The sequence below is a fragment of the Nilaparvata lugens genome, chromosome 2 (genome assembly GCF_014356525.2).
Source record: "Nilaparvata lugens isolate BPH chromosome 2, ASM1435652v1, whole genome shotgun sequence".
Lineage (NCBI taxonomy): Eukaryota > Metazoa > Arthropoda > Insecta > Hemiptera > Delphacidae > Nilaparvata > Nilaparvata lugens.
Window position 1 is genome coordinate 40,726,925 of NC_052505.1, and position 17,296 is coordinate 40,744,220.

The 17,296-nt window shown below is 33.9% G+C and overlaps 1 protein-coding gene across 1 annotated transcript in view; it reads left to right on the forward strand.

Annotated features, from left to right (window-relative positions):
• Positions 1-17,296, forward strand: part of LOC111055637 — a 364,687-nt gene that overhangs the window by 258,916 nt on the left and 88,475 nt on the right. Inside the window, exon 3 of the mRNA XM_039420075.1 lies at positions 2,583-2,719. Within this exon, the coding sequence (XP_039276009.1) occupies positions 2,583-2,719 (137 nt within the window). The remainder of the gene's footprint in view (positions 1-2,582; positions 2,720-17,296) is intronic.

Sequence of the window (17,296 nt, forward strand, 5' to 3'; positions counted from 1 at the left end):
TTAACTAGCATATACTTGGTCACATAATATGAAGAATCCTCCAGATTTATGATGTGAGTAGGAAACCATCGTCGTGAGGGTGAGGTCTGCATTTGATGCAGTCTCCCACATTATCATCACCTGCTGCAAAAATCTCTCAGAGATTGAAGTTACGATATTATGTATATAATTTTTAATATATTGAAAGCATTATTTATGAAAGCATTCATTCATTTCCATTCAGGCCAATCATTTTCATTAACATTAAATTTATTATTGGCGATTACGTTTCTGGATATTGTTGAAAGATCATTGATTCTTAAACCATATATGACCTCATATTTTCAATTCATTGTGGTATTAAATCCTGTGTAATCGGTTTTCATATGATAGAAAAATTTGAGCTGATGCTATCTGAAAAAATTATTCTATTTCTCAATTAAATATACCTCCGGGGAAAATATGAAAGTACTCAACTGTACCTTTTCTGAAAACGTTTTATCAAACATCGTGTATTACAAATAACAACACTACCAAACTTGAAATTGTAGATTTTAATGTGTTCAAATTGAGCATTTCTTCACGTTGAAAAATAGAATATATTGTAATACGTCTTCCTGTGACGTTTTGAGCTCAATCTTCTTTTCAATTTTCGACGTTCTAAATAAGAAATATCACAATAAATGATCGAATATTGATAATAATTATATTTACTCAACTCCCATATTACCTGTTCCTCTAATTATTTATTCGTAACAATCATTTGCAATATTAATTTTGAGAATTCCGTTCCTTGTAGATTATTTGCCCATTGACGACATTCTGAGAGAGTGCTAAAATCCAAGGAGTTGAAAATCAGCATTATTGAGGAATATTTTAAAAGAATGTATGAATTCAGGGCTACTTTCTCTTATTTATAAAATAGAATTATAGTTTTCTTTGAAATAAATGAAATAAGAGATTAAGGATACAAATTATAATATATAATAAAAGTTTATAACCTATTATATAATTATATTAACCTTACCTTGGTGCGAACTCTGAAACTAGTAGTTACTTACAATTTTCATTCTTAAACTCTTATTTTATCAATATTACAAAGGGTCCTATAATTCTATTTTATAATTTTAAAAGAAGTTGTTTAAATCTTCTCTTCTATTGCTTGCAGACCCAAAAAATCTCCATATTCTTGGATTCTTGAAAAAATTTCGATTTCTTAAAGAAATTTCAATTCAACTAACTTGCTGCTATTCATATCACATCTGTATGTCTACTGCATCCAAAACCTGCCTCATAAGAAAGTCCTTTTCCCGACAATACCGAACCATTGGCACATACACTTTTTGGGAATGAGATATGCATGACAGTTGGAAAGTTGTTGAACCTCCATAGAAAGTCAAAACGATGCAGTATCGTTGAAGTTCACAAACTTTCCCAAACAACAATTTTTTGTAGCCTTATCTTGAAGAGCCCCTTTCAGCAAGTCTGAGCGTTCTTCCTGTTTGGGATTGTGTGGTTCATATTTTTGACAAAATGTACAACCTTCTTCATCATAAACTGTTCCACTTTTAAACACTTTCATTCATGAGTAGACTGTCATTTACGAATCCTCGATAAACTATTATGAACTCTTCAAACCGTTCATGTGAAATATACGATTAACTTCTATGTGATATATGTGTTATAACTGAAATGTGATTTACAGGGTGGGTGAAAAGTCCGAGAACAGCTTAATATCTCATACACAAAGGTAATTTGACAGTGGGTGTGATTGGGGATCCTACTCAAATTGAAAAAACTACTTTACAAAGACTTTGACTGGTCCGCAGTCTACTAAAACCTGGTCCGCATGTATCGCATGACCACCTTCCTATTTAAAAAAAAATAGTTTCATTCAAAATGGCGGATCCAAGATGGCGGACCAGATTTTTAAAGTCATAGTAAAGTAGTATTTTCAATTCGAGTAACATCACTAATCTCACCCACCTTGGAATCACTTATTTTTATCAGATACTAAGCCGTTCTCAGACATTTTTCTCTCTTTTCTTCTTAGAATAATATTAATTAATAATGTGAATATTTCCGAAACGGTTTAAGATATCAATATGTGGCTTCCGCCATTCATTTTTTCTTGAAATTCCCTATCGAAATCATGTATCGCACGACCACCTTCCTATTTAAAAAAATGAAGTTGCATTCAATATGGCGGACCAGATTTTCAAAGTCATTGTAAAGTAGTTTTTTCAATTCGAGTAGGATCCCCAATCACACCCACCGTCAAATTACCTTTGTGTATGAGATATTAAGCTGTTCTCGGACTTTTCACCCACTCTGTATGTACGATGAACTATTATGAACTCTTCAAACCGTTCATGTGATATATAATATAATAATCGCACTTAAATCAAATTTCTCCTTCCATCACAATTCAAGTTTAAGAATTCTTTGTCACTTGTATTAAACAACTCTTTACATCAGAATACAACCTCACCTGAATAATATGCAATTAACTGAGTAGAATATGCAATTAACTGAAAGATCCCCGATAATTGATACTCATTCTAATTTAGTAGATTATTGAAAGTTGATTTTTTGTGTTGCAGCCTTCCAGTTGCCTGAGTGATAAGGAAGAAGATGAAATCTATGGATTCGCTGGCTACGGTGTCTATGGAAAACATATGCTGCAGAGGCAACAGCAGCAAGCCAAACTAGTCATTGCTCCTAGGCACAACTACCAAAAGTAAGTTATTCAATCACTTCTATTCTGTTTCATCGATAGATCTGTTCTATCAGACAATATGTTCGTTTCTGAACATAAGCTTTTCATTCTTATTTATAAATTGAGGATTTATTTTGTTGGAAAAGGGGAAAAATAGAACGTCGAGATAATATTATTCCATTTGAGATGCTCAAAACTTGAAAATTTTCTAGAGTTTCATGATTGAATTCAGACAGATTGGACATATCCGTAAACTGATTCAATTTTGTTAAGTTGCGATTCATCGAGCACACTGAACAAACATTTTGTCAAACATATTGTGTTGAGCAACCCTTTTTAGATTTTGTTACTTTCATATCGCATCAGTTTTCCAATTCAATTTCGTGACAACTCGGATTATTCTGAGTCAATAATCAATAATTTATTCCCAGATGGTATTGAACATCGAGTCTGTAATTATTCATCATGATTGTTCTTCAATTCATCTCTCAATCTTTCTTTTTTATCTAATATTTTTTTCAGACTGATTTTTATTCTGGTAATATTTGTTTACATTTACGAACTCTATACTCCTTACCATTCAGTAAAGTTGATCTATTCCACTGCAAATGATTAAGTAGGCTTCACTAATTTCTGTTCTCCATTCAAAGTTGAGAAGATAACAATAAGATTTCCATATTGCGTTTCACCAGCCCTTCAAATCGGGCACTCTAGTTGAAGTAAGCCCCGTCTCAACTCCGAAGCCTTCGTCCAAAGTAATCAGCTCTTCAGTGCACATTATTAGGTCGGAAGGTTTATAGCGATGCTCATGAAGTACTTGTAGAAATTGACTAGCCAGACTACTTGTGGAGGAGTGAACGAGCAATTAGAGACGCTCATATGTGGCCCAAACTTCGATTTCGGATGAAACCAGATGAGCCGTGAATGGAGGCGCCTCTCTTGTGTTGGCATCGAGTTTTAATTGGCTGATGCACTTGTATGCAGCCAGACTTGATCAGTAGGCAACAAGCGTCAGGCAGAACACTACACGATGCATTCAACGATCGGTCTAATTGCTGTTTGATGACGATGGAAGTTTGCAGATTTTCGGGGTCGAAGATTATTCGCGTGGTAAGAGTCTTTTGAGAGGGCCTTTTGTTTAAGCCGGGCGCTCCGCAATATATATTCAGCATTATTAAAGCGGGTCGTTACATTTGAAGGCCGCGGCGGCTGACGGGAGGCGAGACAGATAAGGACCTCGGGCTGAAAGCGAGAGTGAATGCGAGCACCGGGTGGGTACTCGAGCACTACTCCGTCCCGGGCTCGAGTGCCAGAAAACAAGCACTCGCCTTTTTGACCTCTTTATCATCGGTTCTTTGCCCTTTGACCTGACTTGTGTCGTTCTACTTGGATACCAATTGATGCGTGTACATCCCTCCACAAATAATGCACTCCTCTCTCGTTTTAATCAGACCCCTCTCTCATTTCAATTGTGTCTCCCACTACTTGCCGAGTAAATTGCCGGCAATTTTTATTCATGTTCTCTTCTCGGAGACTCGTAGTAGGACACTTTGTTCCACTCTTCTTCAACTATTCCATTCGACTTAATTTCGGCAAGGTCTGTTGTTTTTGAGAAGATGGCTTTCTGTCCACCCAAATTGAATGCTATCTTGGTGCTTTTAATTCCTTCTAAGGGATTAAGTTGAAATTCCTCCAACAATCCATTTTTGAAGGCTTTACATTTCTATAGAATTTTTTATGTAGAAATAAATTAAGTTGAAATAGATTAAGTTGACATTTCTCCAACAATCCATTTTTGAAGGCTTCACATTTCTATAGACTTTTTTATGTAGAAATTTCACAATTACAGAAATTCTATGTTGATGATATTGGAAATTGTATTTTACAAAATCAACAATGAAAAGCAAAAGTTTTGACAAGATCCACATTTTTTGCATGAAGTCTCTATGAGATGACAGCAATTGCAATCCAGTAGTATATTCTATTCTGTGCTCACTAAATCATCTAAATCAAATACATTTTTTTAGCTTGACTTTTCTGTCCTAGTTCATCTTTGATAACATTCACTTTACTCTACAAAATTTCATTTTTTTAATGTCCTAAATTTCTAGATAAATAAATATTATAATTCTTTTAACGTGTTTATACGAGTAGAAACTTTCTAAACTCATACCAATAGAATTGTTCGTCGAGGTGCTCTTATATTTATTTTCTTACTGTGATTTCATTGAATTTTCTTTATCCTTGAAGTTTCACCAGCATATTATTCCAAGTTATTATTGGTTGGTAGCAATGAGTTTTCAATCATGAAGACAACTACTGCTGTTATATCCAATTTAAATCGATGTTGCATTACTGAATTAATAGCTCTTGACTTTGGAAAAAGATAATAACTATAATTACGACCTTTGTAGTAGTGAATAGTGCTATCAGTGACATCGTTACAGCGATCTTTTGCGGCAGTGTGCAATCTATCGTATCGCATCGCATCCCTTTCAAAGCGATTCGTTTCTGGAGAAAGAATTTCGCCCGCCTTGGTCGCCCTTGCAATTCAACTCACCCATTTAATTGTTCCTCCGCTTTATTGAAGGTTTTGTTCGAAATCAGCTGGCTGTGAAAGACGACCGTCTTACCAGGTTTTTTGTTTCGTGAAATTCCCGTTTCTATCTCATTCAGTTGGTAGATTCTGTATTCTCTTTTTCTAAATCCTCTTGTACTCTAGAGGAATATTCATATTCAAACTAAATTATATCATATTTGTTCCTATAGAATAGTTCTGTTTATTTTGGAAATAATAAACAAACGGTCTCTCCTAATAATTATTCTGATGTTGTTCTTGTCTTATGTCGTTGATGTCAACTCATTGTCTGTAGTTTTGCATTGAGCTGCCTGCGCCCGGTTTTACGACAGTTATGCAACAATCTTAACATGAAACTCTCATCTACACATGCGTTTGTGATAATTCTCTGTTACCTTTCATTATCATATCGGAAGGAGATTGATGGCTTTCCAGGATATTATGGATCAAGGGGCTCTTCACTATATTCTAAAAAAACGTATTTTCAATTTTTTATTTCCAAAGTAGAATTTAGAATGCCTATTTAATTGGCTCACTGAAATATTAATTTAGAAAACTTTCTATACCGTATACTTTACTTTCTAAAGTACCCATCTATTCTCCTTATCATTTCTTTGTAACTGATCAGGATACTTCCACTTCAATCTTCTCAAATGTGATATACCATCTCATTTATTGATAACTTATGGTAATGCATATTATTTTGTTTCATTTACTAGTATTTCTTATATGAATGCGTGCGCTTCAAAGAATTGTCTCAGAGTTTTAGGAATGAAGATGGAGGAAAAGTAGAGAAAGACTTGGACTAGTTGACTTCTTTCTGTTTCTTAAAACCACCACACCATATGAAATGTTTGTAAAGTATTTTGATGAAATAATTGAATGTTAAATTCATTAAATTGCCAGCAATTACATTTGTATACTTGTGAATACTTGTGAAGAATATTCCTTCCGTTGAATTTCTAAGAATCTTTTTGGTTGAATCGATGCTTTTGCTCTTGACGTTGCAAAAATTGGTGAATGATGAATGATGAATGTTTTTATTAGATATATTTGGAAATAATCAAATTTGTAATGGCCTATTTAATATTCAATATTTATATTCATTGGTGGTGGGAATGCTTCAGCGATGAAATACATTGAATCATGTGGCCATAACTCGAGAAATAATTCCCATCAGTTCTGGTTAGTATTCATCATTCATCACTTGTGCAACGTCAAGAACAAAAACTTCAATTCAACCAAGAAGATTCTAAGAAATTCAACGGAAGGAAGGTTCTGAATCGAATTGAATTGAAGATTCGATGTGGCGAAGGAACAGTCAATAATATCGGACATTTAGGTTTCCTTTGTGCTTTTCAAGAAGGAAATTGTGTTATGACATCTGTCGTGCTAAATTATATTTGGTCAACGCCTACGCTCCAGAAGGGATGGAGGCCTATTTCGTCTGATATGATAGACGTTGCAGGGAATAACAAGCCACTATTGACGGTTGATTGTGATATGACGTCGCTACGATCAAAGTGTTATCAACTTCATAACTGCTTTTGTCGATCTCGCTCTCTTCCATTGCCCTTTTCTCCTTCATAGCGATTGCTCTATATGGAGCTCAGCAACTCTTGAGCTTTTGAACCGTATAATCTTCAAATCGGAAACGTACTCTTCGGAAACTCTCATCTGTGAAACTAGCACTTGGCACAAATAGAGCCAATAATGCTCTTCCCCTCTCTGTTCAAAGTCGTTCATTGCTTTGTTGTAACTATCTTCACATCTGTTTATCCACTCGTTGTGGTAATCAGTAGGATGAAGTACTCAGCAATAGAGAATGCTTCCAACTTCCAAGTAGTGCTGTACCGGTGGTGAAATTCCTCAGACATAACATGGAAACTTGGAAACTTTGCGAGAGCTTCTAAACCTCGTTGAAATTAGTAAATTATAATACTTCTTATACTACGCATTCTCATGGAAAGAGTATGCTTTATTATTGTTTCGTTGATGTTACTGCACTTTTTAAAGCTGCGTTTACACCAAAGTTATTAACAAAATGTTAATACCTTAATCCTTATAGATTCTATTAGATTGAAAGGAACTTGACAAACACATTATGTTCATCAAGTGTATGATCAGTTTTTTTTTGTAGTTGAGAAGTTGGTTGGTAATTATTCACATTGAATGAAAAAACCTGAGAAATTGTCAAAAACCACAGATTTATTGATACTTCAATTCAGGTTTAAGTTCAATTTAGTTTTAGTGATACTTCAGTTTATTGATTTAAGTATCAATAAATCTGTGGTTTTTTGACAATTTCTCAGGCTTTTTCATTCAAAATGATCAGTTATGTTCAATCTAATAAAATCTATAAGGATTGAGTTATTAACATTTTGCTAATAACTTTGTTGTAAACGCAGCTTAAGAGTAGTTTTACGACTGCTTTGGAATATCAGGAACAATATATTATTTTCAAGACTGAAGCACTTGATCAATCTGAATATAAGGAGAAATAATGTCGGATTTTCAACTGATGGAGTTGAGTTTTCCCTTGTTTATGAAAATTCCGATTAGCTGTATTGAATAATTCTATTTTGTTGTAACTTCAACATCCCTCTATTAAAAAATGGGATTTTCCAGTATCTTTCTGGAGTGTTTTTAATCGGTATGATGTTTTTATTATTCATATATCAAAGACATAATCTTCCAGTTTGAGCGTGAAAAACTGAAACTTGTAGCGTTTTCCATACAATTCGATGAGTATTTCAAAATTGAAATATGTATATGATATAGCCCTACCACATTGAAAAAATTTTCCCAACTTAATTCTATTGTTCTACACATAGTTCCATATCAGTTTCACTTGAATAACTTCTAATGAATTCACTTATTTATTGTTTTTTATTTATGGAAACAATGTATTCATTATTCATGTATTTTTATGTATGGTGTTATTTATGAATTTAATTGTTTTAATGACATTCAAAAAAATCATTTTTATGGCTCGAATAAACATTATGAATACGATAAAGTTATTCAATGAATTATCCTATGATTATGACTTATATGAAGGAATTGTAGAGAATTTTTAATACAATGAGATAACTGCCTAATTTGCCTAACAGCTTCCAATATTTCTAAAAAATCACTCAGCTAACAGTGGATAAGCTTCTTAATGATCAAGCAATAAAATCAGATAATACTATGTACATTCTATCCTCAAATAAAGCCACTGGAAAGCCGGCGTTTTAGGGTATGTGCCGTTCTGAAGGAGACCAAATCTAGGTTGGAAAATTGCCAGCAACCTCGTGCACTTATTAATTATGCAAAACACACACTCTAGCCAAACCCCGACCGCCCGCCCTCTTCTTATCAGCTCATTCAATTTTCACCTTTTTTATGGAAATTGCTCCTACATGTTTGCTGGTCGCACTATACAAAACAAATATAAGTTTACAAGGTTTGTAAGTGGAATGAATTATGATTGTATTGAGTTCAAAGGTCACATTCATACAAGAGAAAGTGTTTTTAATAATCCATAGTTGTGATTGCTTCATTTATGTTGGCTTGACCTTACCATAGCTATTGATGTATTGATACTCAAATTTCAATGTGAATCCTGAATATTTCAATTGAGGTGACATTGGCGTTGATTTTTGCTTAAAGATAGCTTGTGACGAATCCAAGTTTAGTTTGATTATTAAGGCTAACACACATGATAACATGCTAAATGTTATATGCCTCACTGAATTTGGAAAAAAATGAACAGATTCGCAGAAACAACATTTCAGTGAAGCTCGAAGAATCGAATGTTGGAATAAATACTGACAAAATTTAAGAACAACACCCAGAAGTAACTAGGATGGAGAATAAGGTAGAGACTTACATTTGAGGTTTGTTTTCCCAATATCTCGTATTCCCTATGAAATACACTTTTTGAACGCAACAGCTGCATTTCGCTCCTAGCCCAACATACCTAGAAACACAATTTCTACAACACTGGCATCCCAGTTATGTTCAAAACGTCATATTGCTTTTCTCTCTATTTGAAAAAAACTCTATTCCAAGCTAAAGTTTATCCAACATTTTCTCTGATATCCATTTGAAACTGAACCCCAGGCATAATTCCTATAAAACCAATTTGTTTTAAAAACAATTTTTCCAATCAGTACTGTTTTGAATTTTGTATCACGTTTTTGTATGCAATACAACAATTTGGATGCACCAGCTTCGGTCTGTAAATATTAAATACACCGAAGCGGTTCGTTCAATACTCATGGGCTCGGAATGTTTTGTGGCAGCCAATCGAACTGCGATTGAGCAATTTCGATTTTCCAAAACTAAATTGAAACGTGTGCGGCCTAATGGAATATCGGAATTAGTTTATTAATTAACGTGGCAGGCCAGATGAGTCTCTCGCAATGCGGCAGTCAAACAGCCGTTGTCCCATTCCCAGGCCGACTTACTGTAGGCCTGCACTGTAAAGGCCTAAACCACCATTCTACATTTGTTGGAATTTGTTGTTGTTACCAGCGTCAATTAATACGGCCTTTTTTTGAGTCAGTTGATCCCAGCTACTGAATATACGCTTTTGAATTAGTTCTTCACCATGGATTTGAAGATCACACAATGTACTTGCATTTAGCTAATTGTTGCGAAAAAACTCCAACCTAATTAAGACTTTTTCTATGATAGTCCAGTCACTATATACATTGGTGCATGCAATTTATAATTTAGTTCTGATTTTTTAATATATTATTTGGGTACATGAGAGATGTCCAGGACCAATTTCTTCACGATTTCATCGTACTACACTCTATTCTTCTCAGCTCGTCAAGGTGGTCCAAAATCATGCATCATAAGTCAAATTTGGTTGAAAAATGGAAAATTTATTGTTGAGTGTACTTAAGCCCCCATTCCAATGTACAAAAAAAGGGCCAATTTCTATATTCAAAGCTATGTATCTCGGTAACCCCTTACTATGAAAATCAACAATAAATTTTCCATTTTTCAACCAAATTTGACTTATGATGCATTATTTTGGACCGCCTTGTCGAGCTGAGAAGAATAAAGTGTAGTACGATGAAATCTGAGCATTGTGACAAAAGTTATAAGTGTTTGAAATTTTGATCCTTCTCTCCACTAGGAAATACTGAAATGAAGTGCATCTAACGGGTGATTCTCATAGAACATAATCTCATGAACTTCTGTCATTGTGCAAAATATCAATGTGAGGACAATGTAGTCGGTGATGATGGTTGAAGTTGAAAATGAGGTGTTTTTCACAATACAAGGAGCATTGTTAATCATCAAAATTGTTTTTCCTTCAAATTTTACTCATTTTAGAAAAATCATAACTCAGTACTCATTAGAGATAGAGAGTTCCGAATGATCTCATTTTATTCAGAATTCTATAATCAAAAAAAAAAGGCGAGAGAAAATTTTTCTGACCGATTACGAGATTTGGCAGAAATAGCTGAAAACTGGAAAATGAGCCGAAAATACGAGGTTTATGGGCCACTCTGTATATAGCACAAGGAAATTTTGCATGAAGAAATTGGTTCTGGACATCTCTCATGTACCCAAATAATATATTAAAAAATCAGAACTACAATATAAATTGCAAGCACACCCCCTTTTTACTTTCCTTGCCCTATTACCATAGGTAAGGAAAGTATTGCTTTCCAAAAAAAATTAAGGTACCCTAATTTCAAGTTTTCTATACGTTTCAAGTCCCCCTGAGTCCAAAAACATGATTTTTGGGTGTTGGTCTGTGTGTGTGTGTATGTGTGTGTGTGTGTGTGTGTGTGTGTGTGTGTGTGTGTGTGTGTGTGTGTGTGGTGTTGTGTGTGTGTGTGTGTGTGTGTGTGTTGTGTGTGTGTGTGTGTGTGGTGTGTGTGTGTGTGTGTGTGTGTGTGGTGTGTGTGTGTGTGTGTGTGTGTGTGTGTGTGTGTTGTGTGTGGTGTGTGTGTGTGTGTGTGTTGTGTGGTGTGTGTGTGTGGTGTGTGTGGTGTGTGTGTGTGTGTGTGTGTGTGTGTGTGTGTGTGTGTGTGTGTGTGTGTGTGTGTGTGTGTGTGTGTGTGGTGTGTGTGTGGTGTGGTGTGTGTGTTGTGTGTGTGGTGTGTGTGTGGTGTGTGTGTGTGTGTTGTGTGTGTTGTGTGTGTGTGTGTGTGTGTGTGTGTGTGTGTGTGTGTGTGTGTGTGTGTATGTCTGTGAACACGATAACTCCATTCCTAATCAACCAATTGACTTGAAATTTTAAACTTAAGGTCCTTATACCATGAGGATCCGACAATAAGAAATTCAATAAAATTCAATTCAAGATGGCGGAAAAAATGGCGGATAATTACTAAAAAACCATGTTTTTCACGTTTTTCTCGAAAACGGCTCTAACGATTTTCTTCAAATTTATACCATAGATAGCTATTTATAAGCCCTATCAACTGGCATGAGTCTCATTTCTGGGGAAATTTCAGGAGCTCCGTAATATTCTTGAGAAAAATGGCGGATAATGACTAAAAACCATGTTTTTCACGATTTTCTCAAAAACGGCTCTAACGATTTTTTACAAATTCATATCCTGTATAGTTATTTATCAGATCTATCAACTGGCATGAGTCTTTTTTCTGGGAAACTAATGGGGGTCCTCCCCATCCTTGAGAAATGGACTTTGTTACCTCCATCTCGTGCATGAGGTAGGTAGGTAGGTAGAGCAGTTTATAAAAATCTGGTGTGGTACACTCACACAACTTTCCTTGCTCATTGAACTATAAGCCTCATTATCAAACGAGAATAATTTAGGGGAATAACATAATGACGATTGACGGCAACATATTTGCAACTACGATCAGACTACTGTATAATTATGTGTATATACAATTGTTTTCAGAGTACTTTTTCCTTTATGTAAATTGTGAAATACGATGATTTTTTTTTTTTTGAAATTCGTCAAAACAGCTGTTCTACAGATGAAATATCTTGACTATGACTGTGTTCTTTTTATAAACTGCTCTACCTACCCACGGTATATGGAAGAAGAAAAAGTAAAAACCGTGTACCAACCTACCTCATGCACGAGAAGGAGGTTACAAAGTCCATTTCTCAAGGATTGGGTGGACCCCTCATTAGTACCCCAGGAAAAAGACTCATGTTAGTTGATAGAGCTAATAAATAACTATACAGGGTATGGATTTCAAAAAATTCGTTAGAGCCGTTTTTGAGAAAATCGTGAAAAAATTGGTTTTTTAGTAACTGTCATTTTTCTCAAGAATATTACGGAGCTCCTGCAATTTTCTCATAAATAAGACTCATGTCAGTTGATAGGGCTTATAAATAGCTATCCATGGTATAAATTTGAAGAAAATCGTTGGAGCCGTTTCCGAGAAAACCGTGAAAAACATGGCTTTTTAGTCATTATCCGCCATTTTTATCAAGAATATTACGGAGCTCCTGAAATTTTCTCAGAAATGAGACTTATGCCAGCTGATAGGGCTTATAAATAGCTATCCATTGTATGAATTTGAAGAAAATCGTTAGAGCCATTTTCGAGAAAAACGTGAAAAACATGGTTTTTTAGTAATTATCCGCCATTTTTTCGCCATCTTGAATTGAATTTTATTGAATTTCTTATTGTCGGGTCCTCAGGGTATAAGGACCTTAAGTTTAAAATTTCAAGTCAATCGGTTAATTAGGAATGGAGTTATCGTGTTCACAGACATACACACATACACACACACACACATACACACACACAGACCAATACCAAAAAATCATGTTTTTGGACTCAGGGGACCTTGAAACGTATAGAAAACTTGAAATGTGGGTACCTTAATTTTTTTTGGAAAGCAATACTTTTCTTACCTATGGTAGTAGGGCAAGGAAAGTAAAAAGTACACAGTCATAGTCAAGATATTTCATCTGTTTCATAGTCGTCAGCTGTTCTGACGTTTTTAAAAATCATCGAATTTCACAATTTACACGAAGGAAAAAGTACTCTGGAAACAATAATTATATATACACATATACAGTAGTCTGATCGTAGTTGCAAATAATATGTTGCCGCCAAAATTGTCATGATGTTATTCCCCTAAATTATTCTCGTTTGAGAATGAGGCTTATAGTTCAATGAGCAAGGAAAGTTGTGTGAGTGTTCCACACCAGATTTTTTTATGTCCATATTGATTGGACTATGAGGTGTGTATCGTATGATTTTTAAGTTGAATCATCATTATTATTGAATAATTGTAAAAAATCATATTCGTATTCGTGCCTTTAATGGCTGAACGTCGAAATATTGAGAGCCTAATACTGCTTGTTAGAAATTGAGCAGGATCTAATGAGATTCATCCATAAAATTAATTCATCTAGGGTAAATAAATAAACAGTATTAGTATAATCATTTTTGGGTAACTCTGTGTTCCATGTACCATTTCTCTATATTTCTAAAACTTGTAAAGTTTCAAGCTAGATTCTTTTGTATCAGTGGCAGTGAATGTGAAAATATAATTTTAATGAGTTCTCATTGGATTCTTCCCACTTAGCTTGACCGAGCGAGTATGAATAGTTAGTTCAATGAGAATAATATTCTCACTGTACCAATCATTTCACTATTAGCCCAGTCAATAAAGGTTTTTTCGATCCGAAAATTAAATAAAAGCTGAATCTTCTACCATCGATAGAACCTTCCCAGAGGGGCATTCTCCCAAAAGTCCCAAGAAATCCCCTTGGAGCTTTCCCCCCTAGCCCCCCTCAAAGTTGAAAAATGCAGGTAATCACGGAAAATCAATTATCTCTGTACCCATTGATCGGAAACAGTTCTATTATATGCTATTCGATTCGTTATATTATGGACTACAATGATAGTTATATTCATTTTTTTAATAAAATTAACAGTTTTCTTGATAAAATAATATATATGTAAAAATTTAGGGGGTTTGCGATTTGATTTTTTTGTTTTCTTCGATTAACTTCAAAGCAAGTAGTTTTAAAGAAAAATGAGCCAAATAATTAATGTAGCCACTCTCATTGCAAATCCATTGATGTATATTGTTATGTATTTGCGATTCGATTTGACGCCGTGGAAGGGGAAACAGTCGACGCGGAACGGCGCGGCTGACTCTCTTAGCCATAGTAAACAGCAAACTGGATATCAATTATCTCTGTAACCATTAATCAGAAAAAAATCTATTATATGTCATTCGATTCGTTAAATTAAGGACTACAATATTAGTCAGATTCATTTCCTCAATAAATCGAACAGTTTCCTTTATAAAATAATATAATGTAAAAATTTAGGAGTTTTTCGATTTGATTTTTTTGTTTTCTCCGATTAATTTCGAAGCAAGTAATTTTGAAGAACAATGTAACGAATTATTGTAGCCATATTCATTGCGAATTCATTGATGTATATTGTTATGTATTTTCGATTCAAGTTGACGCTGTGGAAGGGGAAACAGCCGACGCGGCTGACTCCCTTCACCATAGTAAACAGAATAATACTGCTGTCTACATTGCATCTCATTTACACTATGACGCTCGAAACAATTAATTTTTTCTATTGTTTTGACATGCGCTGTATATAGATTTTCACTTTCAAATACTCTAAAAAAATATTACAATTTTCTTGATTTAACCATGCTCATGATAAAAATCAGGATTTCGTTGTTTGCTTACAGAATTTATTATATTAATTTGAATTGTGCCTTCTCCATACGAGTCAGAGGTAACACAATTTGATAACTCTAGTTTCAGATATTGATGTTTTTCAACGAAGTTTCATAATATATTATGTGTCCGACTCCTTCATCTTATCCTTATTTTGTGAAAAATGAAGATTCAAAATTTCTTTTCATAGTTTTTCTTGCGTTTTATCTTGTTTCATCACTCTTTATAATTTAAATACTTGATAATGGAATGAATATCATCAGATCACGTGAACAAATAAAAGATAAATAAAAGGGTGGGCCCACCTGAGATACTATATGATAACACTGTACTCCTGATAAGTTGAAAATTTTCAAGCTGAAAGTAGATTAATTTGTTGCACATTCGGTTCAAATATTAACAAATGTTACCAAATATCACCAATATTATCTATCATATATAGTGAGAACAAATTACTCTAAAGCTTTCTATTCTTACTGAACATGAAGAGGCAATACCAAGCCAGAATCGCAGTTCCGTTTAAATCATTATTATAAGAGCTTTCAAATTGATGCTATGTAAATTTAACTATGGATGTCATCCCCATCTCACAATTTCCCTATTTATCCTTATCCTGATTCAGAATAAAGTAGTTGATCTCTATAATCACAAAAATCAATGTACAGTAGCTATAATAAATAGTGAAAATAACAAAATTTCAAGGCTCATAAAATGACTTTTTCTCAATCACAGGCAGAAATTCCAATGATCATAATAATAGTAATTTAATGGAAATTGTTTCTATTGTACATTGTTCGACGTAAGATAAGCTACATCTTTAAGGTAATCAACGTATTTAGGATTATCATGTTTATGAATGAAAGCGAGACTGTGATAGAAGATTAGTCAAACTGAAATATAAACATTATATACAATGCATATTTCTGATCGACTATAATTACAAATGATAGTATCAAGCCGAAATGAATTGAGCAATTGAATTTCAAAGTTACTATCCACTGTTCAAATCGCACTGTGATTCCCTTTTACTTCCAAATGGATTGAATTACTCTTCAACGTAACAATTATTGTAAAAAAAACCAGTGGAATGTGAACGCCATCCAAATAGCATTTGAATTCATAAAAAAACTAATTCTTGAGAAAATAGTGATGAATTGCAAACAGTGCAAGTAACATTGGTACAAAGCGATACAATGAAAATCAACATCGATTAATTTAATACTGGACTTATCAAATTTATATTACCGTTAATTTATATTATTTATAAAGCTTATAAAATGTAAAACCAACATTTTAAATTTTCTCTACTGGAGCAAAACATCAATAGAAAATAAAGAAGATCCCATTATAAGCACAATATACTTGTGTACTAGAATTCACTTGAACTAACTCATCACTTCAACCCTTCAATGATCACAATGAACTAGAATGGTATAAAAACCATGAAATTGATAATCAGATACATTTTTCAAATAGCTTCACGCAACTTAATCTGTGAATGCTAAGTCATAAAAAATCATGTTCAATAGATTTAATTTGAATGCTTCAAATAGAAAATGATCTATTCTTTTGGTGCCCTAATCAAAATTAATTTCAATCAACATCAAGAAAAGCTTCTGCCAACCTTGTGTAATGAATGACAAGATGCGAGTGGAGGTGAAAAATCGATATGTTAACAAAAATAATAGAAGATGATGAATCATCTTTCAATTATTAATCTTATACGGTAGGGTACTTTGTGGTTGAATGTGAAACATTTGTGAAAATGTGAATATTAACAGTAGAAAACAGCAAACACTGCACGCTATGATTTTTCAGGAAATTGCCACTGTTAACACTATTGTAATCTATGATTTATCTCAGTTTTTGACATTCGTAACCTATGATAAATTCTAGCATAGAATTATGATCATACACACATATTTTAAATATGTATTATATTATGTAATAGTATGACTATTTATATTATCGGTTGCAAACAATATCTTTGTCTGTCATAGAATGCAAAATTTATCTCATATATAACAACAAAATGATTTTAGAGAATTTAGAGAATAAAAATGTGAAAAATTAGTTTCATCGCATGTCAAAACAATAGAAAAAATTGATTGTTTCGAGCGCCATAGTGTGAATAAGATGCAACTTAGAAAGCAGTACCGTAGGCCTACTACTGTATTTTACTGTATACTATGGTGAAGAGTCAGCCACGCCGTACCGCGTCGACTGTTTCCCCTTCCACAGCATCAAATCAAATCGCAAATAAATAACAATAAACATCAATGAATTCGCAATGAATGTGACTACAATAATTATTCGTTACATTGTTCTTTAAAATTACTTGCTTCGAAATTAATCGGAGAAAACAAAAA